The sequence below is a fragment of the Heptranchias perlo genome, chromosome 14 (assembly GCF_035084215.1).
Source record: "Heptranchias perlo isolate sHepPer1 chromosome 14, sHepPer1.hap1, whole genome shotgun sequence".
In the NCBI taxonomy this organism is placed as follows: domain Eukaryota; kingdom Metazoa; phylum Chordata; class Chondrichthyes; order Hexanchiformes; family Hexanchidae; genus Heptranchias; species Heptranchias perlo.
Window position 1 is genome coordinate 40390511 of NC_090338.1, and position 23928 is coordinate 40414438.

A 23928-nucleotide genomic window follows, 5' to 3' on the forward strand; every position below is an offset into this window, starting at 1 on the left:
TGTGTAATAGCCGGGCTTATCCCTCTCCCTTTTTTTAACAGGTGTAACATTTGCAATCCTCCAGTCCTCCGGCACCATCCCCATATCTAAGAAGGATTAGAAGATTGTATCCAGAGACTTTGCAATTTCCACCTATAATTCCCTCTAACCTAGGATGCAACCCTTCGGGACAGGGTGACTTTTTAACTTTTTTTTATTCATTCATGGGATGTGTGCTGACAAGGCCAACATTTATTGCCCATCCCTAATTGCCTTTGAGAAGGTGGTGGTGAGCTGCCTTCTTGAACCGCTGCAACCTGTGTGGTGAAGGTTCTCCCGCAGTGCTGTTAGGTAAGGAGTTCCAGGATTTTGACCAGCGCGATGAAGGACCGGCAATATATTTCCAAATCAGGAAGGTGTGTGACTTGGAGGGGAACGTACAGGTGGTGGTGTTCCCATGCGCCTGCTGCCCTTGTCCTTCTAGATGGTAGAAGTTGCAGGTTTAGGAGGTGCTGTCGGAGAATCCTTGGCAAGTTGCTGCAGTGCATCTTGCAGATGGTACGCACTGCAGATGTGGTGGCTGATGGTGGAGAGAGTGAATGTTTAAGGTGGTGGAAAGGGTGCCAATCAAGTGGGCTGCTTTGTCCTGGATGGTGTCGAGCTTCTTGAGTGTTGTTAGAGCTGCACTCATCCAGACAAGTGGAGAGTATTCCATCACACTCCTGACTTGTGCCTTGTAGGTGGTGGAAAGGCTTTGGGGAGTCAGGAGGTGAGTTACTTGCCCCAGAATACCCAGCCTCTGACCTGCTCTTGTAGGCACGGTATTTATGTGGCTGGTCCAGTTAAGTTTCTGGTCAATCGTGATCCCCATCAACTCTCTCTTGTTGGAGATGGTCATTGCCTGGCACTTGTCTGGCATGAATGTTACTTGCCACTTATCAGCCCAAGCCTGGATGTTGTCCAGGTCTTGCTGCATGCGGGCACGGACTGCTTCATTATCTGAGGGGTTGCGAATGGAACTGAACACTGTGCAATCATCATCGAACATCCCCATTTCTGACCTTATGATGGAGGGAAGGTCATCGATGAAGCAGCTGAAGATGGTTGGGCCTCGGACACTGCCCTGAGGAACTCCTGCAGCAATGCCCTGGGGCTGAGATGATTGCCTTCCAACAGCCACTACCATCTTTCTTTATGCCAGGTATGACTCCAGCCATCGGAGAGTTTTCCCCCTGATTCCCTTTGACTTCAGTTTTACTAGGGCTCCTTGATGTCATACTCGGTCAAATGCTGCCTTGATGTCAAGGGCAGTTACTCTCACCTCACCTCTGGTATTCAGCTCTTTTGTCCATGTTTGGACCAAGGCTGCAATGAGGTCTGGAGCCGAGTGGTCCTGGCGGAACCTAAACTGAGCATCGGTGAGCAGGTTATTAGTGAGTAAGTGCCGCTTGATAGCACTGTCGACGACACTTTTCATCACTTTGCTGATGATTGAGAGCAGACTGATGGGGCGGTAATTGGCCGGATTGGATTTATCCTGCTTTTTGTGGACAGGACATACCTGGGCAATTTTCCACTTTGTCAGGTAGATGCCAGTGTTGCAGCTGTACTGGAACAGCTTAGCTAGAGGTTCTGGAGCACATGTCTTCAGCACTACAGCCAGGATGTTGTCGGGGCCCATTGCCTTTGCTGTATCCATTACACTCAGCCGTTTCTTGATATCACGTGGAGTCAATCGAATTGGCTGAAGATTGGCATCTATGTTGGTGAGGATCTCAGAAGGAGGCCGAGATGGATCATCCACTCGGCACTTCTGGCTGAAGATGGTTGCAAACGCTTCAGCATTGTCTTTTGCACTCACGTGCTGGGCTCTGCCATCATTGAGGATGGGAATGTTTACAGAGCCTCCTCCTCCCATTAGTTGCATAATTGTCCACCACCATTCACGACTGGATGTGGCAGGACTGCAGAGCTTTGATCTGATCCGTTGGTTGTGGAATCGCTTAGCTCCGTCTATAGCATGTTGCTTCCGTTGTTTAGCATGCATGTAGTCCTGTGTTGTAGCATTTTTAGGTGCTCCTGGTGCTCCTCCTGACATACTCTTCTGCACTCCTCATTGAATCAGGGTTGATCCCCTGGCTTATTGGTAATGGTAGAGTGAGGGATATGCCGAGCTATTAGGAACATAGGGAACATAGGAACATAGGAACAGGAGTAGGCCATTCAGCCCCTCGTGCCTGCTCCGCCATTTGATAAGATCATGGCTGATCTGTGATCTAGCTCCATATACCTGCCTTTGGCCCATATCCCTCAATACCTTTGGTTGCCAAAAAGCTATCTATCTCACATTTAAATTTAGCAATTGAGCTAGTATCAATTGTCGTTTGCAGAAGAGAGTTCCAAACTTCTACCACCCTTTGTGTGTAGAAATGTTTTCTAATCTCGCTCCTGAAAGGTCTGGCTCTAATTTTCAGACTGTGCCCCCTACTCCTAATATCCCAACCAGCGGAAATAGTTTCTCTCTATCCACCCTATCCGTTCCCCTTAATATCTTATACACTTCGATCAGATCATCCCTTAACCTTCGAAACTCTAGAGAATACAACCCCAATTTTGTAATCTTTCCTCGTAACTTAACCCTTGAAGTCTGGGTATCATTCTAGTAAACCTAGGCTGCACTCCCTCCAAGGCCAATATGTCCTTCCGAAGTTGCGGTACCCAGAACTGCTCACAGTACTCCAGGTGTGGTCTAACCAGGGTTTTGTATTGCTGCAGCATAACTTCTGCCCCCTTGTACTCTCGTCCTCTAGATATAAAGGCCAGCATTCCATTCGCCTTATTGATTATTTTCTGCACCTGTTCATGACACTTCAATGATCTATGTACCTGAACCCCTAAGTCCCTTTGGACATCTACAGTTTTTAACTTTTTACCATTTAGAAAGTACCCTGTTCTATCCTTTTTTGATCCAAAGTGGATGACCTCACATTTGTCTACATTGAATTCCATTTGCCACAATTTTGCCCATTCATCTAATCTATCAATATCCCTTTGTAATTTTATGTTTTCATCTACACTGCTTAACATGCCACCAATCTTTGTGTCATCGGCAAATTAGATATGAGATTTTCTATGCCTTCATCTAAGTCGTTAATAAATATTGTGAATAATTGAGACCCCAAGACAGATCCCTGCGGGACTCCACTAGTCACATCCTGCCAATGTGAGTACCTACCCATTATCCCTACTCTCTGTCGCCTTTCGCTCAGCCAACTTCCTAACCAAGTCCGTACTTTTCCCTCGATTCCATGGGCTTCTAACTTAGCTAACAGTCTCTTATGTGGGACCTTATCAAATGCCTTCTGGAAGTCCATATAAATGACATCCATTGACATTCCCCTGTCCACTACTTTAGTCACCTCTTCAAAACATTCAATCAGGTTTGTCAGGCACGACCTACCTTTCACAAATCCATGCTGGCTCTCCCTGATTAACGGAAAATTCTCGAGGTGTTCAGTCACCCTATCCTTAATTATAGACTCCAGCAATTTCCCCACAACAGATGTTAGGCTAACTGGTCTATAATTCCCCGGTTTCCCTTTCTCTCCTTTCTTAAAAAGCAGAGTGACATGTGCAATTTTCCAATCCAGATGGACAGTTCCTGAATCTAGAGAACTTTGAAAGATTATAGTTAGGGCATCTGCAATGTGCTCACCTACTTCCTTTAAAACCCTGGGATGGAAACCATTTGGTCCTGGGGATTTGTCACTCTTTAGTGCTATTATTTTCTTCATTACTGTTGCTTTACTTATGTTAATTTTATGGAGTCCCTGTCCCCGATTCAATATTAGTTTTCTTGGTAAATCCGGCATGCTATCCTCGTTTTCTACTGTAAATACTGACGTAAAGTAATTATTCAACATGTCCGCCATTTCCCCATTGTTAATGACAATATCCCCACTTTCAGTTTTTAAGGGGCCAACACTGCTCCTGACCACCCTCTTTTTCCTAATATAACTATAAAAGTTCTTCGTATTGGTTTTGATATCCCTTGCAAGTTTCTTTTCATACTCTCTTATTGTAGCTCTTACTATCTGTTTTGTGACCCTTTGTTGATCTTTGTATCTTTCCCATTCGCCAGGATCTGTGCTATTTTTTGCCTTTTTGTATGCCCTTTCCTTTCATCTTATACTGTCCCTTTCCTCTTTAGTTGTCCATGGCTGTTTTTTTTGGCAAGTAGAGTTCTTGCCCCTCAGGGGTATAAACCAGTTCTGTATCTCGTTAAATGTTTCTTTAAACATTTCCCACTGATCATCAGTCGTTTTACCCATTAACAGATTTGCCCAGTTTACTGTGGACACTCTCTGTCTCATCCCAATGAAGTCGGCCTTACCCAAGTCTAGAATCTTAGCAGCTGACTCACTTTTTTCCCTTTCAAACACTACCTTGAACTCGATCATGTTATGATCGCTATTTGATAGATGTTCACGCAGTTAAGCTGTTAACTAAATCTGGTTCATTACTCATTACTAAATCTAGTATGGCTTCCCTCCTTGTTGCCTCCAGGACATACTGCTGTAGAAAACTATCCCGGACACACTCAAGAAATTCACTACCTTTCTGACAGTTGCTACTCTGCTTTCCCCAATCTATGTGAAGGTTAAAGTCCCCCATTAAGACCACTATGCCTTTTTTACATGCTTGTCTAATCTCTGCATTTATACAATCTAGCACTTCAGAGCTGCTGCCAGGGGTCCTATACACAACTCCCACTATAGTCTTAGATCCTTTCCTATTTCTCAATTCAACCCATAAGGTCTCTGTTGGCTGCTTTACCTCTCGTTATATCCTCCTTTATCATTGAATTGATTTCATCTCTAATCACTAAGCCTACTCCTCTCCCTCTTCCATTTTCCCTATCTCTCCTGTAGACCTTATGACCCGGTATATTTCGTTCCCAATCCTGACCATCCCTCAGTAATAGCTATGAGGTTATAGTTTGTGTTGGAATTCAATTCTGCTACTGATGATGGCCCAAAGCACCTCATGGATGCCCAGTTTTGATCTGCTAGATCGTTTCTGAATCTATCCCATTTAGCACGGTGGTAATGCCACACAAAACGATGGACGGTGTCCTCAGTTTGAAGACGGGACTTCGTCTCCGTAAGGACTGTGCGGTGGTCACTCCTACCAATACTGTCATTGACAGATCCATTTGCGACAGGTAGATTGGTGAGGACGAGGTGAATTAGGTTTTTCCCTCGTGTTGGCTCTGTCACCTCCTGCCGCAGGCCCAGTCTGGTCGCTATGTCCTTCGGGACTCGGCCAGCTAGATCAGTAGTGGTGCTGCCGTGCCACTACTTGGTGGTGGACATTGAAGTCCCCCACCCAGAGTACCTTCTGAGCCCCTGCTACCCTTAACGCTTTCTCCAAGTAGTGCTCTACATGGAGGAGTACTGATTCATCAGCTGAGGGAGGGCAGTAGGTGGTAATCAGCAGGAGGCTTCCTTGCCCATCTTTGGCCTGATGCCATGAGACTTCACGGAGTCTGGAGTCAATGTTGAGGACTCCCAGTGCCACTCCCTCCTGTCTGTATATTACTGTGCCGCCACCACTGGTGGGTCTGTCTGGCCAGCTTGACAGGACATACCCAGGGATGGTGATTGAGGAGACTGGAATGTTTGCTGAAATGATTCTATGAATATGGCTATGTCAGGCAGTTGCTTGACTAGTCTGTGGACAGCACGTTACTGAGGAGTACTTTGCAGGGTTGACTGGGCTTGGTTTGCCTTTGCCATGTCCAGTGTCTAGTGGTCCATCTGGTTTTATTCTTATTAATGACTCTTTGTAGTGGGTTTGTACAACTGAGTGGCTTGCTGGGCTATTGCAGAGGGCAGTTAAGAATCAACCATATTGCTGTGGGTCTGGAGTCACATATAGGCCAGACTGGGTAAGGACAGCAGATTTGTTTCCCTAAAGGGCATTAGTGAACCATATGGGTTTTTGCAACAATCCGGTAATTTCATGGTCACCATTACTAGCTTTTATTCCAGATTTTATTTAATTAACTGAATTTAAACTCCCCAGCTGCTGTGGTGGGATTTTGAACTCATGTCTCTGGATTATTAGTTCAGGCCTCTGGAGTACTATTCCAGTAACATAACCACTATGCTACCGCACCCATGTACTTTGAGTACTGCCAATCTTTTAAGTCTCTTCTCTTTATCCTATCCAATATCACTACTACTTCCTTCTTTACTGCTATAAGGTAGCATCGTCTTCTCTAGTGAAGACGGACACAAAGGCGGGACCTGTACAAGCTGGACGAGTTGCACCCAAGCAGAACCGGGACCAATATCCTCGTGGGGGCATTTGCTAGTTCTGGTGGGGAGGGTTTAAACTAGTATGGCAGGGGGATGGGAACCAAAGGACAGGTACAGATGGGACAAATTCAGACCAGGAAACGGGAAGTAGAAAAGCAGTTAGTGACGTAGTTACCGAGTCAGAAAGGCAAAACAAGCAAAGGTTAAATAGTGTTCAGCACAGGAATTTGACGGGGTTAAAGGTTATATACTTCAATGCAAGGAGTATTACAAACAAAGCAGATGAGCTAAGGGCACAGATAGACACATGGCAGCATGATATCATTGCTATAATGGAAATCTGGCTTAAAGAGGGGGACAATTGGCAGCTCAATATCCCTGGATATAGAGTTTTCAGGCAGGATAGAGTGGGTGATAAAAAAGGAGGGGGGGGTAGCATTATTGGTTAAAGAATCAATTACAGTTGTGAGAAGGGATGATATACTAAATGGATAATCAATCAAGGCCATACAGGTTGAGCTAAGAAGTAAAAAAGGGGCATTCACACTAGTAGGAGTGCACTATAGACCCCCGAATAGTGAAAGGGAGATTGAAGAACAAATATGTAGGCAAATTTCTGAGTGCAAAAATAAGAGGGCAATAATAGTAGGGGACTTCAACTACCCTAACATCAACTGGGATTCAAACAGTGTGAGGGGCACAGAGGGCACAAAATTCTTGATCGGTGTCCAGGAGAACTTTTTTAGCCAGTACGTGACAAGCCCAACAAGAGGGGATGCAATTCTAGATTTAGTCCTGGGAAATGAAGATGGACAAGTGGGTGAAGTGACAGTGGGTGACCATATTGGGGATAGTGACCACAATTCAGTTAGTTTTAGCATTATTATGGAAAAGGACAGAGTTAAATCAGGAGTAAATGTTTTAAATTGGGGGAAGGCAAATTTTACAGAACTAAGAGGTGATTTGGCAGAAGTGGATTGGACACAACTACTTGAGGAGAAATCAGTGGCAAACCAGTGAGAGGCACTAAAAAGTGAAATTCTACTAGTACAATGCAGACATGTCCCCTCAAAGAAAAAGGGGTGGCACTGCCAAATTTAGAGCCCCCTGGTTGTCTCGAAGTATATGGGGCAAAATAAAGCAGAAAAAGAAAGCTTATGACTGTTGCAGAAAACTAAATACTGCAGAAAGCCTAGAGGAGTATAGAAAGTACAGGGATGACATAAAAAAGGAAATAAGCAAAGCAAAGAGAGGGCATGAAAAAATATTAGCTAGCAAGATTAAAGAAAACCCAAAGATGTTTTATCAGTACATTAAGAACAGGAGGATAGCTAAGGAAAAGGTGGGACCTATCAGGGATAATAAGGGTAACTTGTGTGTAGAAGCAGAGGATGTGGGTAGGGTTTTAAATGAATATTTTGTCTCCGTATTCACAAAGGAAAGGGATGATCCGGACGTAGTAGTTAAAGAGGAGAGGTGTGAAATATTGGATAAGGTAAACATAACGAGAGAGGAAGTACCAGAGGGACTGGAATCCTTGAAAGTTGATAAGTCACCAGGGCCGGATGAATTGTTTCCTAGGCTATTGAAGGAAGGCAGGGAGGAAATAGCGGATGCTCTGAGGATCATTTTCCAATCCTCACTAGATACAGGGGAGTTACCGGAGGACTGGAAGTCTGCAAATGTAGTATCATTGTTTAAAAAGGGTACGAGGGAAAGGCCGAACAATTATTGGCCGGTCAGTCTTACCTCGATGGTGGGCAAACTATTAGAATCAATACTGAGAGATAGGATAAACTGTCACTTGGAAAGGCATGGTTTAATCAAGGATAGTCAGCATGAATTTGTTCAGGGAAGGTCATGCCTTACAAATCTGATGAAATTCTTTGAGGAAGTGACAAGCAGGATTGATGAGGGTAATGCAGTGGATGTTGTCTACATGGATTTTAGTAAGGCATTTGACAAGGTCCCACATGGCAGACTGGTCAGAAAGGTAAAAGCCATGGGATACAGGGAAATGTGGTGAATTGGATCCAAAATTGGCTCGGTAACAGGAAACAAAGGGTAAAAGTCGATGGATGTCTTTGCGAATGGAAATCCGTTTCCAGTGGCATGCCACAGAGCTCAGTGTTGGGTCCCTTGATGTTTGTGGTATATATTAATGATTTGGACTTGAATGTAGGGGGCATGATTGGCAAATTTGTAGACGACACAAAAATTGGCCGTGTAGTTGATAGTGAAGAGGATAGCTGTAGACTCCAAGAAGATATCAATGGGTTGGTGGAATGGGCGGAAAAGTGGCAAATGGAGTTCAACCTGGAGAAGTGTGAGATAATGCACTTAGGGAGGGCAAACAGTAAAAGGGAATACGCAGTAAACGGGAATATATTGAGAGGGTTAGAGGAAGTGAGAGACCTTGGAGTGCATGTGCACAGGTGCCTGAAGGTAGCAGTACAGGTAGATAAGGTTGTGAAGAAGGCATACGGAATGCTCTCCATTATTAGCCGAGGTATAGAATACAAAAGCAGGGATGTAATGATGGAACTGTCTTAAAACGCTGGTAAGGCCACAGCTGGAGTATTGTGCGCAGTTCTGGTCACCACATTACAGGAAGGACGTAATTGCTCTGGAGAGAGTGCAGCGAAGATTTACAAGAATGTTGCCACGGCTTGAAAATTGCAGCTACGAGGAGAGATTGGATAGGTTGGGGTTGTTTTCCTTGGAGCAGAGGAGGCGGAGGGGTGACTTGATTGAGGTGTACAAAATTATGAGGGGCCCAGATAGAGTAGACAGGAAGTACCTGTTTCCCCTAGCGGAGCGTTCAAGAACTAGAGGACATAGATTTAAGCTGATTGGCGGAAGGATTAGAGGGGACATGAGGAAAAACTTTTTTCCCAGAGGGTGGTGGGTGTATGGAATTCACTGCCCGAACTGATGGTAGAGGCAGGGACCCTCAACTCTTTTAAAAAGTACCTGGACCTGCACCTGAAGTGCTGTAAGCTGCAGAGCTATGGGCCGGGTGCTGGAAGGTGGGATTAGAATGGGCACCTGGTTGTTCTTCGAGCTGGCACGGAAATGATGGGCCGAATGGCCCCCTTCTGTGCTGTATCTTTTCTGTGGTTCTAATTCATTTAGTACTTCAGCCATGCCCTCTGCCTCCATGAGAGGATCTCCTTTTTTGTCTCTAATCGGCCCCACACTTCCTTTGACTACCCTTTTAATATATATATGTTTTTAAAAGACTTTTGGGTTCCCTATTATGTTAGCTGCTAATCTATTCTCATACTCTCTTTTTGCCCCTCTTATTCCCTTTTAAGAACATACGAACATAAGAAATAGGAGCAGGAGTAGTCAATACTGCCCTTGAGCCTGCTCTGCCATTCAATAAGATCATGGCTGATCTTCTACCTCAACTACACTTTCCCGCCCTATCCCCATATCCCTTAATTCCCTTCGTGTCCAAATATCTATCGATCTCAGTTTTGAATATACTCAACAACTAAGCATCCACAGCCCTCTGGGGTAGAGAATTCCAAAGATTCACAACCCTCTGAGTAAAGAAATGTTCCCTCATCTTAGCCCTAAATGGCCGACCCCTTATCATGAGACTATGACCTATAGTTCTAGATTCTCCAGCCAGGGGAAACACCTCTCAGTGAACCTTCATTGCACTCTCTCTAAGGCAAGTATATCCTTCCTTAGATAAGAAAACCAAAACTGTACACAGTACTCCAGGTGTGGTCTCACCAGAACCCTATATAATTGCAGCAAGACCTCCTTACTCTTATACTCCAACCCCTTTGCAATAAGGGATAACATACCATTTGCCTTCCTAATTGCTTGCTGTACCCGCATGTTAACTTTCTGTGATTCATGTACAAGAACACCCAAATCCCTCTGACTACCAGCATTACTTAGTCTGTCACATTTATAATAGTTTCTTTGATCAATACTGCCACCCCCTCCTTTCTTTCCTTTCCTACCTTTCCTGCTTGCCTTGTAGCCAGGAATATTAAGTACCCAATCCTCCCCTTCTTCGAGCCAGGTCTCTGTTATTGCCACTATATTATAGTTCCATGAGGCGATTTGAGCCTGAAGCTCACCAACCTTATTTACCATGCTGCATGCATTTACACACATGCATTCCAGACTCATCTTAGACTGCCTCATATTTGCCCCGTGTCTGATCCCTTCTATTTCTGAACTATTCTTTACTCTCATGCTACTTGTCCCTCCCAGTCCTCTGTGCACCTTGTTTCTCCTCTCTAATGTTTGCTCCTGGTGCCAAGCCCCCTGCCAAATTAAGTTAAACCCTGTCCCACAGCACTCTTTAACTTACCCCCGAGGACATAGATCCCAGCTCTGCTGAGGTGCAACTGGTCCATCTTGGACAGATCCCTCCTGCCCCAGAACTGGTCCCAATGTCCCAGAAATCTGAAGCCCTCCCTCCTGCACCATTGCTCCAGCCACGCATTAACCTGTCTTATCCTACTATTCCTATACTCACTGGCGCATGGAGCTTGGAATAATCCAGAGATTACTATCTTTGAGGTCCTGCTTTTTAATTTCCTCCCTAGCTCCTGAAATTTCAACTGCAGGACCTCGACTCTTTTCCTTCCTATGTCATTGGTTCCCACATGGACCACGATTTCTGGCTGTTCCCCTTCCCCCCTCCAAATGTTCTGCACCCTCTCAGTCATGTCCTTTACCCCGGCACCTAGAAGGCAACACGCCATGCAGGACTCATGTTGGCGGTTGCAGAAATGCCTATCCATCCCCCTGACTATCGAATCCCATATAACAACTGCATTTCTTTTGCCCCCCCTGTGCTGCCAAGTCTCCCACGGTGCCTTGGATTTGCTCCTGACTGCACTCCCCCGAGGTGTCAACACTCATTGGTATTCAACACTTAATACCGTTTTGAAAGTGCTACACTCCCAAACGTCTCCTACACTTCTTGCCTGTTCCTCTTAGTCTGTCTGGTGGTCACTCACTCCCTCTCCGTCTGAACTCTTTGTAGTTGCGGGGTGACCACCTCTTAAAACGTGCTATCCACAAAACTCTTAGCTTCCCGTATGCACTGTAGATATGCCAGCCACCCCTCAAGCTCAGAAACTCTGAGCTCAAGCTCGAGCAGTTGGTGGCACTTCCTGCACATGTGGTTTTCCCATGTTCTGGAGTTCCCACATGGCATAGGATGTCCTACCATGTTAGCGAACAGTTATTTAAACTGTTTGTTTAGCTCTAAGGCAATTACTGTTTATCTGACACTAAAACACAAAATGTCATTGACCTGAAACGTTAACTATGTTTCTCTCTCCACAGATGCTGCCTGACCTGCTGAGTGTTTCCAGCATTTTCTGTTTTTGTTTCAGAATTCCAGCATCTGCAGTAATTTGCTTCTGTGTATAAGAAACCTTCCTGTTTGAATTTAGGCTGAATTTACATGAATGGTTCCATCCCAAGGTGACTCCAGAATGCAAACACCTTGGCAATACATCCTGCCTACCCAACATTATATATCAGGAGTAATTTTCAACTTCACTGCCTGGCAGTGATCTGATGGAATCGATCACCCGCCCATTTTAGAACCTGCCCAATTTTCATCCCATTGATTTCAATCGGATGAAAATCCAATGGGTTCTACAATGGCTGGGCAATCCACTCTGCCAGGTTACTGTCCAGATGGCGAAGTTGAAAATTGCCCCCAAAAAGTCTTACCCATGACCCTTATTTGTAAAATAATGAAATATTCTCTTTCATGATGGTATGTTATGATATTTTAATTTTAAACATTATTTTTAATGTATTAAAATCAACATGGAACTTTTTTCTTCAGGTAAAATCAAGTATTCAGAACAGATATACGATGCATGTATGGAAGCTTTTGACTGCCTTCCCCTCGCTGCACTTATGAATCAACAGTTTCTTTGTGTACACGGAGGCCTTTCCCCTGAAATACACAACCTGGATGATATAAAAAAGGCGAGTTCTTCAATATTATGGTTTAATATTTTATAATGTGACAAGTTTCCAGTTTTTTTAAACTGGAAGGTTTTACAGGTGAACAGCTTATAAGAAGGAACAGATCAAGGGAATGAGTGCGTTGGGGGGCGGAGGGAGTGGACAGTGACAAGAAAAGAAAAAGAATGAGCTGTAAAGTGATTAGGTGGAGAGCAAGAGATGGTTAACTGACAGAAGGGGTAATAGTGTAAGACAAAAGGAGGCATGATCAGAGAAATTAATGAAATAATAGACATATACAAGACCCAGAGAATGTGTGAATAGTTAAAGTAAATTAGCTAAATTGGAGAGGGGGAGCGTGGAAAAGTGGAGCAGGCCCTAATGGTCTTGGAGTCTAGAGGAAGAAAAAGGCAGATCAAGATCAGGGATGCAGACCACCTTGCCAGCAGTGTACGGATGAGGGATCCTCGTCCCAAAGCATCAACCCGCTCTCTCCCCCATCCCCAGAAGCACTGGTACACCCATCCTACTTTATCAGCACCTACTGTCAGTAAGAAAATGGGAGCTGTGGTTACGGTCTGAAGTTGTTAAAGCCATTAAGGCCAGAGGGCTGCAAAGTGCCTTGTAGAAAGATAAGATGCTGCACCTTGAGCTTGCATTGAGCTTCATTGGAACAATATAGAAGACCAAGGACAGAGAGGTCTGTCTGGGAGTAGGATGGACAATTAAAGAGGCAAGTGACAGGGATCTCAGAGCTGTGCTTGCGGACAGAACGGAGGTGTTCAGCAAAAGGATTACCGCATCTACGTTTGTTTTCCCCGATGTATAGGATACTCCATTGTGAGCAACGAATGCAGTATACCAGATTGGAGGAAGTACAAGTAAATTGCTGTCTCACTCGGAAGGTTTCTTTGGGCCCCTGGACAGTGATGTGAGATAGAATCATAGAATCATAGAAGTTTACAACATGGAAACAGGCCCTTCGGCCCAACATGTCCATGTCGCCCAGTTTATACCACTAAGCTAGTCCCAATTGCCTGCACTTGGCCCGTATCCCTCTATACACATCTTACCCATGTAACTGTCATGATAAGATGAATGGACAGTTGTTTCATCCACTGTGCTCACATAGGAAGGAGGAGGAGAACCAGTATTAGTGGTGATGAAAGAGTGAACTAGGGTTTCATGAAAGGAACAGTCTCATCGCCATGCTGAAAGGAAAGAGCAGTGGAAAATGTATTTTGTGGTGGGATCATGTTGGAGGTGGCAGAAATCGTGGAAATTGATCTGTCACGGTTTTGGGAGGGGGAATAGGGGGTGAGAGCTAAAGTATGGTAAATGGGACAGACTCAGTGGAGGGACCTGTTTACCATGATGGAGGGGAATCTTCAGCTGAGGAAAAAGGAGGACATTTCAGAAGTTCTGGTGTGGAACGTGGCATGATCAGAGCATTATGGAACAGAGATAGAGAAACTGGGGGAAGGGAATGGAATCTTTACAGTAAACAGGGTGGGAAGGAGTATAATCTAGTTAGTTATGGAAATTGGTAGGGTTGTAATGGATGTCAGAGGACAGCCTATCCCCAGAGATTGAGTTGAGAAGTCCAGGGAAGGAAGGGAATCTCAGTGATGGACTAGATAAAGGTATGGGCATGGTGGAAATTTGAAGCAATATTAATGAAATTCTCCAGATCAGGGCAAGAGTAGGAAGCAGCCCCGACACAGTCATCTGTGTAATGGAAGAAGAGATGTGGGAGTTGACCTGAGTAGGACTGGGACAAAGAATGTTCAACATAGCCTACAAAAAGATAATTGTAAACAATTTTACAACACCAAGTTATAGTCCAACAATTTTATTTGAAATTCACAAGCTTTCGGAGGCTTCCTCCTTCCTCAGGTGAATGTTCTGGAAACAACATTCACCTGAGGAAGGAGGAAGCCTCCGAAAGCTTGTGAATTTCAAATAAAATTGTTGGACTATAACTTGGTGTTGTAAAATTGTTTACAATTGTCAACCCCGGTCCATCACCGGCATCTCCACATCATTACAAAAAGATAGGCATAGCTAGGACCCATGCGGGTTCTCATTGCAACAATAATTATTTGGAAGTAGTGGGTGAAGTTAAGCAAAAAGTTGCTCAATGTGAGAACAAGTTCAGCCAGGCAGAGGAAGGTGGTGATATTTGGCTGACTGGGCTGTTGTAGACCGCCCTGGTGAATCATACAATCTTACAGCACAGAAGGAGGCCATTCAGCCCATCATGCCAATGCTGGGTCTTTGAAAGAGCTACCCAATTTAGCCCCACACCGAGAGATTGAGGTGTAGAAGGACTGTACGTCCATAGTGTGTAACCATTTTTTCCACAAAAATAACCTATACATGAGCTATTTTAAAATGTGTTTTGAGCACAGTGCTTGCCTAAGAGGGGTTAGCTTTGCAGGACAGTCCCATGTTGGGTTGTAAATCCAAAGTCAGAGGAGAGGTAATGGGAAGCTGCTTCTCTCAAAGAATGAAAAATAGGCGATTTGTTAACGTGCATGCATATTCAGAAAGACACCTTGCACCTTGGTGCTGGAATACCCTTTGATTGCTGTATGTCTGTGAGAGACAATTTTGAAAATCTTAATACAGACACCAAAAAGGCAGTCAGGGCAGCATAGCGCAGCTTGAAGGTTGAAAAGACATGAAATTTCAGGGAAGTAGAGTGGTCCAGCTCTAAGAGGTTATTCTGTTTGTTAAATAAGATGACTCAATGAAGTAGTGATGTGGAGATGCCGGTGATGGACTGGGGTTGACAATTGTAAACAATTTTACAACACCAAGTTATAGTCCAGCAATTTTATTTTAAATTCACAAGCTTTCGGAGGCTTCCTCCTTCCTCAGGTAAATGAAGGAGGCTTCCTCCTTCCTCATTTACCTGAGGAAGGAGGAAGCCTCCGAAAGCTTGTGAATTTAAAATAAAATTGCTGGACTATAACTCAATGAAGTAGGATAGTGATGCTTGTTTTTTATTTTTGTGAAATTATGCAAATATAAATTGTACCATTTAAACTAAGCAACTCTGATCATACCTGTTCACTCTGTATGTTTTATCTTACTGTGAAATAAAGCAGTCTGAATCAAACCAAATTTTGCCTCATCTAATGTTAACTCGGTCTGCCTTCAGAGAGATTGAAGGAGTACACTTGTGTAAAACAGAGAGATCCAGCCAGTTCACAAGGGAGTTTCATTGTTACACTCCTGGGTCTCACTATTGTACAAGTAGATATAGGAGAGTAGAAGTCAACTTCCATAAGAGTTAGGTGTTCAGACCACTGATGGGAGCAACAGTCACTACTGATCCTGGGAAGGTATCATTGGCAGACCCGAGTTCGTAATACAGGCAGTTCTTTACCAATTGTCATTCTCAACAATTTCAGATCTTCACTTAGTCCAGTAGCTTGCTTATTCTTGGTCATTCCATCCTCAGATATGGGTAAATATTGCAGCATATGCAATAGGTTTTGATTTCCTTACATCCTTCCAAGTCTGTGCCAATTGACGTGACTTCCTGGTTTTCAACCTTTCTGGTCATCTGCAGTAGATATGCTTTGCTCACCATGTCAGCAAGAAACATTTCCTTGCCTCTCCTGCAGACAACGATCAATTCATATTTTTGAAGACATATGGTCAATTTCTGGAGCTTTTTGAGTGCAATATGTAGATTATTTTTCAAAAAGGCTTCAAGAAGTTTGCAATCACTTCCCATGGTAATTTGCTTTACACAGACTTACTGTTTGGACTTCCCAAAATCAAAAACAATGACTATGAGTTCTTTTTCGATCTGATCATATTTTTTCTCTCTTTCAGTTAGAGGCTTTGAGGCAAATGATTGACTTTCTTGCATGAGAAATGCTCCCAGTCATGTTCCAAATACATTGAACGGTAGCGGTACATCCTTATTAATGTTGCAATATCTAAGTTCTGGTGCTTGAGAGATGATGAGCTTGACCTCATCCAAATACTTCTCACGGTGACAGTCCCATGTAAAGTCAACTTTTTTCTTCAGTGATCACACTAAGTGGGGCAGTTACCTTTAATAATTTTGGAGCAAACTGATGCAGATAGCTAGTCAGTCCAAGAATTCTCTGGATACCATGTTTGTTAATGGGAGAAGGCATTTTAAATATTGGCCCAGAATTTGCTCTGAAAATAACTGCGACCCTAACAGGGCTCACTGTTATTTCAGGGCAAATGGAAGAGCAACTTCTGGCGACCGCACATGCACAGTCAAACGTGGAAATCCGGAAGTTGCTCTACCAGATGCCCTGCTCCTCCAAAAGCTGTGGGGCAGGACAGCTCGCCGGCTGACTCACTGGTCAAATAGCTGCAATGCGCGAAGTTGCTGCACTGCCCAGCTGAAAACGAATTATTTTTGTCAGAAAAAGGTACGCCCTTTTTTTAGTCTAACCAAAATTTTAATGGCGTGGTAAGTCTTAATGACTGCTAAACATCCTCTCTGGCATTGAAAATTTACTTTTACAAGTGTGTAGTCTCATTCCTTCAAAATTTAATTGTTGCTGGACGTTTAAAAAAAATTATATTTTTATGTTTTTACTTTTTCTTTCTGTCTCTTATCTCTGTCTTTTAATTCAGTATTTCTTACCCTCTCTTTATTTTGCTTTCTGTAACTGATTTTACATTGAATTTGCTATTCTATCACTTCCTGGTTCTGTGTCTGTGTGGCTTGTGAACTATCCTGCTATCTGGTTAGTTAAGGGGATACACAGTTCCTTCCCCCATGCCCACAGCTCACAGATGCCTGGGAGAGGACGGTGCAATTTTTTCGGCTCCCCAATGCTGGAAGTTGGTGCCCAAAAGCCCGTGGATAATATGTGGGTAAGTTTAAATCTTAACGAGCGGCGAGCACCGTTCATTCCCCACTCAGCACAAAATATGGGCCAATGTTTCAACTTTAGTAGGATCTGACTTTAATCCAACTTTAGAGAGAATATGGCCCAGATATTTCTCTTTTTGTTCCTTGAACTTCATTTAACTTTTGTTCAACTTGATATCCTTTGTTAGCATAACTTCAGCAGAGCTTCTACTTTCCAATTATGGCCCTGTTCATCTATACCATAGGCTAAAATGTCATTCAATATGACTCTGACTCCTTTGAGATTTCCAAGTGCCGCATGAAGTCTCTGAAATTCCTCACATGCTGAAGAGATTCTTAAAGGTATACAAAATTATCTGTATCTTCCAAATAGTATAGGCAAAAAACTCAATTCTTCATCTAATACAACATCTCTAAACTAATTTTTTGCTTCCACAATTGTGAATAATTCACTTTAACTAGTTCACAGAACATCCTCTAAAGTCCAAAGTGGATAGTGATAAGGGCTTTGTTAAGTGGTCTTGGATTGATGCACAGATGCACATTATCATTTCCTTTTATTACCACTACCACTGAAGACACTAAGTCAGTCAAGGCACTGATCGTGCAAGAACTTTCCGAGTATCAAGCTTATTAATGTGCTTCTTGACAAGTTGTGTTACAGCTGGAGTTAGTTTCCTGACTGGCAACTGTATGAGTGGGATCTTGCAATCAATTTAATCCTGCCGAATACCTTCTAACTTCCCCTCTGTTTCAAAGATATCATAGTACTTAACCACAATGTCTTGTTTTCTAACCTTTGACAAGTTCTTTATCATCAAAATGTTCTCATGATTCACTGTCACAAGTTGAATAAGTTGAATGATTCTAGCACCAGAAAAAGGTCTACATCCACTTGGTGCTATTCAAAACTCAATACTATACTTGTTGGGGTTCTAACACAGACTTTCCTTTTCTCTAATGGCTTAATTTCTGTTTTGTTGAACATGGACAGTGAAGTGTTAGCATCTTGAAGTTCTCTACCACTTGGATTATTAAATAGCCTTAGGTATTCTTTGTCAGGTCCAACGTTATTAGTGATACCATTGTCTAGTTGAAATCTGAGTTGCTTGTTGTTTATGAGCATGTTGGCATATAACTTGTTAGTGTTTTGGTCTTCTACCGATTCAACAACTTCAAGCATGAAAACATAATCTTTCTCTGAGTTATAATTATCTTCTATCATATGTAGCTGCTCTTTGCCTTTTTTCCAATATTTGGACATTGGACACTTGGCTGCATTGCACCTCTGACCCCAAACCAGACAGACTGTCTTTATGCAATGATATTTTCCGTAGTAGTCACAGTCTATTGCAGGGGCTTCACTAGTCTTTCGAACACAAAGTTGTTCCATCCTGCTAAGAACAACATCCATATCAGTCTTGTCTTCAAACTGAAGACCACTAAATATTTGAAGTGCCTCTGTCCGTTCAGGTAATTAGTGTTAATTGTTAATGAGATATGATGCAATCTTTTAATTTTTCCACAGTTTTTAAAGCGTTGCCAATTGCTGGCTAGATTATTTGTCATCTCTAGTTTTAGTGAGAATGGTACATTTTAAATTGTAGGCTTGCAAAGCTGAACAGTGACTGAATTCCTTAACATTTTGCTTCTCTGTTTTATAATGACTTTTTGGCTGATAAAATCACACAGGGTGGGATATGGTCCATTAAAAACAGTAGAGGGTCTCAATTTTATCAGTTTAGAGTAAATTTAGAACAGCACATTCCAGTATAAGAAGCTAACCTTTCTAGCTTTAGTGTTCTCTTTCTTCTGTACCTCCTTTTGAAACATTCCATTAGATTCATAAGGAGCTATTTCCATTATGAAACCATGTGGCATTTGTTATTAAATGATGATGGAGTCTCCCGTCGAATCGACGGATGAATCTCAGTTATTATGGGTGCGCTGATGGGAGAAGAGCCCAATCGTGGACGGATATATACTAGAAAACGACTTAAGAGCTCATGCACTGTAGTATGTATATCAGCTATTTCATTCCACTGCATGTAGCTATCAATCACACAAACATTTCTAGGTAAAAAGGAGCAGTCAAGGAACTTCCTGTATTTAACTTTGGATACAAAGTCACATCAATGTTGCCACAGATTAGATGCACCCATGGTCTACTCCTGCATAAAATTGGTACTGTGAGAAGCTTCTTTTATTTTTATATAACATGCACCATAAAGTATCCCGTTAAGCCAAATTCTCACTTCAGGATTTGAATGTTTGACTGGAGGAGGGGACCACTGGAGGCTGCCACTGGAAAGGTAAGTTTTATTTTTTTTTAAACTTACCTTATTGTGGAGCCAGGAGGAGCAGGAGTTCTCCTCCCAACTTCACATTAAATCCACGGACCACTGTCACCACCCTGCCTCTCACACCATCCCCTCCCGATTGCCTTCCTACTCCCAAGATCTCCTAACGACCTCGGCAGGCGTCCGAGATCAGCGAGCTGCCTTTAGAGCCGCAGCTCACTGGTAATAAGCAAATGAGGCACGTGCAGCATGCACTGCACCGAGATTGTGCCACAATTAGGGTGATCCATTTTCTACGCCAATATGTTTTTATTAATTGTCAACAATTGTATAGATGCAGACAGATGGATCAGAACAGGTGGGAGCAAACATATTACAGTATAAATTGTGTATCAAGTGTATTGCCTCTTCCACACACGGCTATGCCAGTAGTCCTCATGAGGAATTGTATGGTTACCAGCAGTGTTTAATCATGGTGCTCTGTGCTGTAGTTTGTGACTGCAAAACGGTAAAATACTCCTGCCAAGCCTTATGAAAAGAACTGGAAACACGTCTCTACTCATTGACTTGTGAGCAAGATTGTTGAACTGGCAAGTGTTGTTCAACTGTTCATGACATTAATAAGGCTGCGTAATCAAGATATGCTGGTACTTGAATTCCTTCCCTAAACCCCTCCGCCTAACTTTCCTCCTTTAAGATCTTACTTAAAACCCAACTCTTGGACCAAGCTCTCTGTTCCATCTGCTCTGATCATGCCAAATCACCTCTCCTAATATCTCCTCCATTGGCTCAGTATCTATTTTTTCCCCTTATCCTTCTATGAAACACCACGCTAAAGCTGCTATATAAATGCAAGTTGTTTTGTTTTTCATGGAATCTAGACAGGCAAAAAATATTCTGTATGAATTTTGTGTTTATGATTGGAAAGAGAACCAAATAGATTTTGTTTACAGTTTGTCTTTCTAGTGCCTGAACATTGAAATTGGAAATGTGATCTCATTGTGCATAGCAGAATTACAATGCAATGTGTTTCTTTTCACAGTTAGACAGATTTAAAGAGCCACCAGCATTTGGCCCTATGTGTGATCTCTTATGGTCAGATCCCTTGGAAGACTTTGGAAATGAAAAGACGCAGGAATATTTCAATCATAATACAGTGAGAGGGTGCTCTTATTTTTATAGGTAAGTCCTTAAGATTACATTTCATTGACAGGTTTACTATATGAACATGACATTTTTAAACTGATTATGAATGACAATTGTACTTGAGCAATTATCAAGAATGAGCTGAAAGGCTTTTATGTACAATTTTTGTAAAGGTCCAGATGATACCAGAGGCCATTTTGAGTCAATTCTATTATTTTCTTCTTTAAAACTGTTTCATGTTAGCTCAGTGGCAGCTTGTTGGTATATCCCAGAGTTAAAGGTGCATGTTCTCTTCCATGAATTCCAGTTGGCTGAATTGGGGTGAGTGAATGCACTTCTCCAGAGAGAAGAAAAATTAGACATTTTTGTGGGCCTACTAGTTGTTAGTTCTAGAGTGCCATTGACGGAGACCCGAGAATAGGTCACTTGCTTATCCTCTTGACTTAGCATTGTGTCATGGGGAATCTAATGAGATGGTATAGAATAACTGAGATGTTGGGGGTGGGGGGGGGGTGCGTAGAAATGATCATAAGACCATGGTGATGACTTAACTGTGGAAAGGAAATTCTTGCACTTCAAGTTGGGAATAACTAATCAAATACATTTCCATAATTTTGAAAAGTTACAATTTGAATAGTTATTGTTCTTTTATAATTGTGTTAAAACAAGTTTATTCATAAAAGAACTCACATACATATTTGGGGAACTTTGATTAGGCTGCAATGCTGGCAAACAGCCGAGAGGGCGGAGGTCTTGCTGAATTTAATGGCAGGACCTCATTAAAATTTTTTTACTCCGTTTTCTGCCCAGCAGCCAGCCAGATTGAGAGGCTGGTTGGCTGTCAGGTAGGAAAACCTGCTGTAGAAAGCTGGGATCGGTTCCCGGCAATCAAGAAAATTGGGAGTCAGTGGGGTGGTGGTGGGGTGGGATGCGGCTCATAGCACAGTAGCAAGGAGAGAGAGGGAGGGAGACGTTGCTGGTGGGGTGGAAAGACATCGCCAGGTGGGGAGAGACATCGCTGGGTGGGGGGAGACTTCGCTGCGGTGGATACATCGCTTGGGGGGGTTTGTCTGATCATGGGGGGGGGGGTCGGCAGATAGCGGGGTGGGGGAAGAAAGATTCGCTGGGAGGGTCGGCTGATCGTGGGGTGTGGCGGTCGGCTGATCGCTTAGGGAAGTCAGCCGATTGCGGGAGTGGGGGGTTGGCAGATCCCAGGGAGGGAGAGATCGTGGCAGAAGATGTGGTTGGAGGGCCAGGGGAAGCACTCCTACTGCTCCTGGCCCACAAGCAGTGCTGGAAAAGCACTTATCTACTGGATCTGGCAGCTCCCACCTCTCTTCAGCTGGTCGGCCAGCGTTAAATTTAAATGGGTGCCTAAATCTGAGGAACGCAACCTCATTAACATATTATAACTACTGACCCACCTCTCCAGAGCAGGTTACTCGGCCGTCCCCAACCGCCACAGTTAAATCAGAAGTAGGCGCGTTCGCGGTGGGTTGGGGTCGGGTTCCCCATTTTTGGCAATTTAATCCCCCCCAAACCCTCTCCTGCCCATCATGGTGGTGGTGGTGGGTGGGGGGTGTCTGGGTTAAAATTCCCCCCTTAGTGTTTTTTGTGTGTTGAAACTTTTCAAAGGACTTTAAGAAACACTTTGATATCACCAGGAATGCAATTAACAAATCAGAAAGGCCACTGACTCTTTCAGAACGGTTGGTAAAATAATTCAATGGCAGAAGAGAAAATGATAGAAACATATCTGAAAAGGGCTTCTACATGGCATTGTAAAACTACATTTTCATAGCTACCCGATGGGTCTGTTGGTTAAGAGGAAAGCTTTCAACATTTTCTGTGCATGATGTCATAGTTTCCCCCATTCTGAACTTGAATAATCTTCTCTCAAAATGAACTAATTTCAATTCTCACTGCCCCCATACCTGGTATTGCAGTGTCGCAGCAACAAATCTCACAGTTTTAGTAAAGCAAATTTGTACAGTAGATGCATTTCCCTAGGAAGTTCATTTTTTATGTAACGTGTCAACTGACTGCCAGCCTATTTGTCTCTTTGTGATATGTTTTATAATAGCTCAAAACAAGTCTTAAGCTATTTTGTCAGAAGGCTGTGATTTATTACGTTAAAATATTCTGAAAATAGCACATGTGGGAGGAAATGAGAAAGAATCCCGAAGAAATAGAAATGTAAAAACAACATTATTACAAGGCTAGGAAACTAACTTAAATTTGCAACTGGAAATCAATGTAGCTACAAATGCACCATAAATTATAGTTGAGTTCAAAATAGAAGATTCAAATATATTTATAATCTTACAATTTAAAACAAACTAGAATAATAGAATGGTTATAGCACAGAAGGAGGCCATATGGCCCATCGAGCCCGTGCTGGTTCTTTGTAGGAGCAATCCAGTTCGTTGTATTCCACTGCTCTTTCCCCGTAGCCCTGAATATTTTTTCCCATCAAGTATTTATCAAATTCCTTTTTGAAAGCCACGATTGAATCTGTTTTCACCACCCTTTCAGGCAGCGCATTCCAGATCATAACTACTCTCTGCATAAACAAGCTATTCCTCGTGTCGCCTTTGGTCCTTTTGCCAATCACCTTAAATCTGTGTCCTCTGTTTCTCAACGCTTTTGCCAATGGGAACAGTTTATCTTTATTTACTTGATCTAAACCCTTCATGTTTTGAACACTTCTATCAAATCTCCTTTCAACCTTCTCTGCTCTAAGGAGAACAGCCTCAGCTTCTCCAGTCTATCTACATAACTGAAGTCCTTCATCCCTGGAACCATTCTAGTAAATCTTTTCTGCGCCCTCTCTAAGGCCTTCACATCCTTCCTAAAGTGCGGTGCCTAGAATTGGACACAATACTCCAGTTGTGGCCAAACCAGTGTTTTATATAGGTGCAACATAACTTCCTTGCTTTAGTACTCTATGCCTATATTTATAAAGCCCAGGATCCTATGCTTTTTTAGCCGCTTTCTCAACCTGTCCTGCCACTTCAAAGATTTGTGCACATATATGCACAAAAGAGCTGAATTCCAGAGGTGAGGTGAGAGTGACTGCCCTTGACATCAAGGCAGCATTTGACCGGGTATGGCACCAAGGAGCCCTAATAAAATTGAAGCCAATGGGAATCGGGGGAAACTCTCCAGTGGCTGGAGTCATACCTAGCACAAAGGAAGATGGTAGTGGTTGTTGGAGGCCAATCATCTCAGCCCCAGGACATTGCTGCAGGAGTTCCTTAGGGCAGTGTCCTAGGCCCAACCATCTTCAGCTGCTTCATCAATGACCTTCCCTCCATCATAAGGTCAGAAATGGGGATGT

The 23928-nt window shown here is 43.1% G+C and overlaps 1 protein-coding gene across 1 annotated transcript in view; it reads left to right on the forward strand.

The window, feature by feature from the left end:
- LOC137332124 (protein phosphatase 3 catalytic subunit alpha-like) overlaps positions 1-23928 on the forward strand; it is a 463527-nt gene that overhangs the window by 344059 nt on the left and 95540 nt on the right. Inside the window, exons 6-7 of the mRNA XM_067995834.1 lie at positions 12142-12287; positions 20485-20624. Of these exons, the coding sequence (XP_067851935.1) occupies positions 12142-12287; positions 20485-20624 (286 nt within the window). The remainder of the gene's footprint in view (positions 1-12141; positions 12288-20484; positions 20625-23928) is intronic.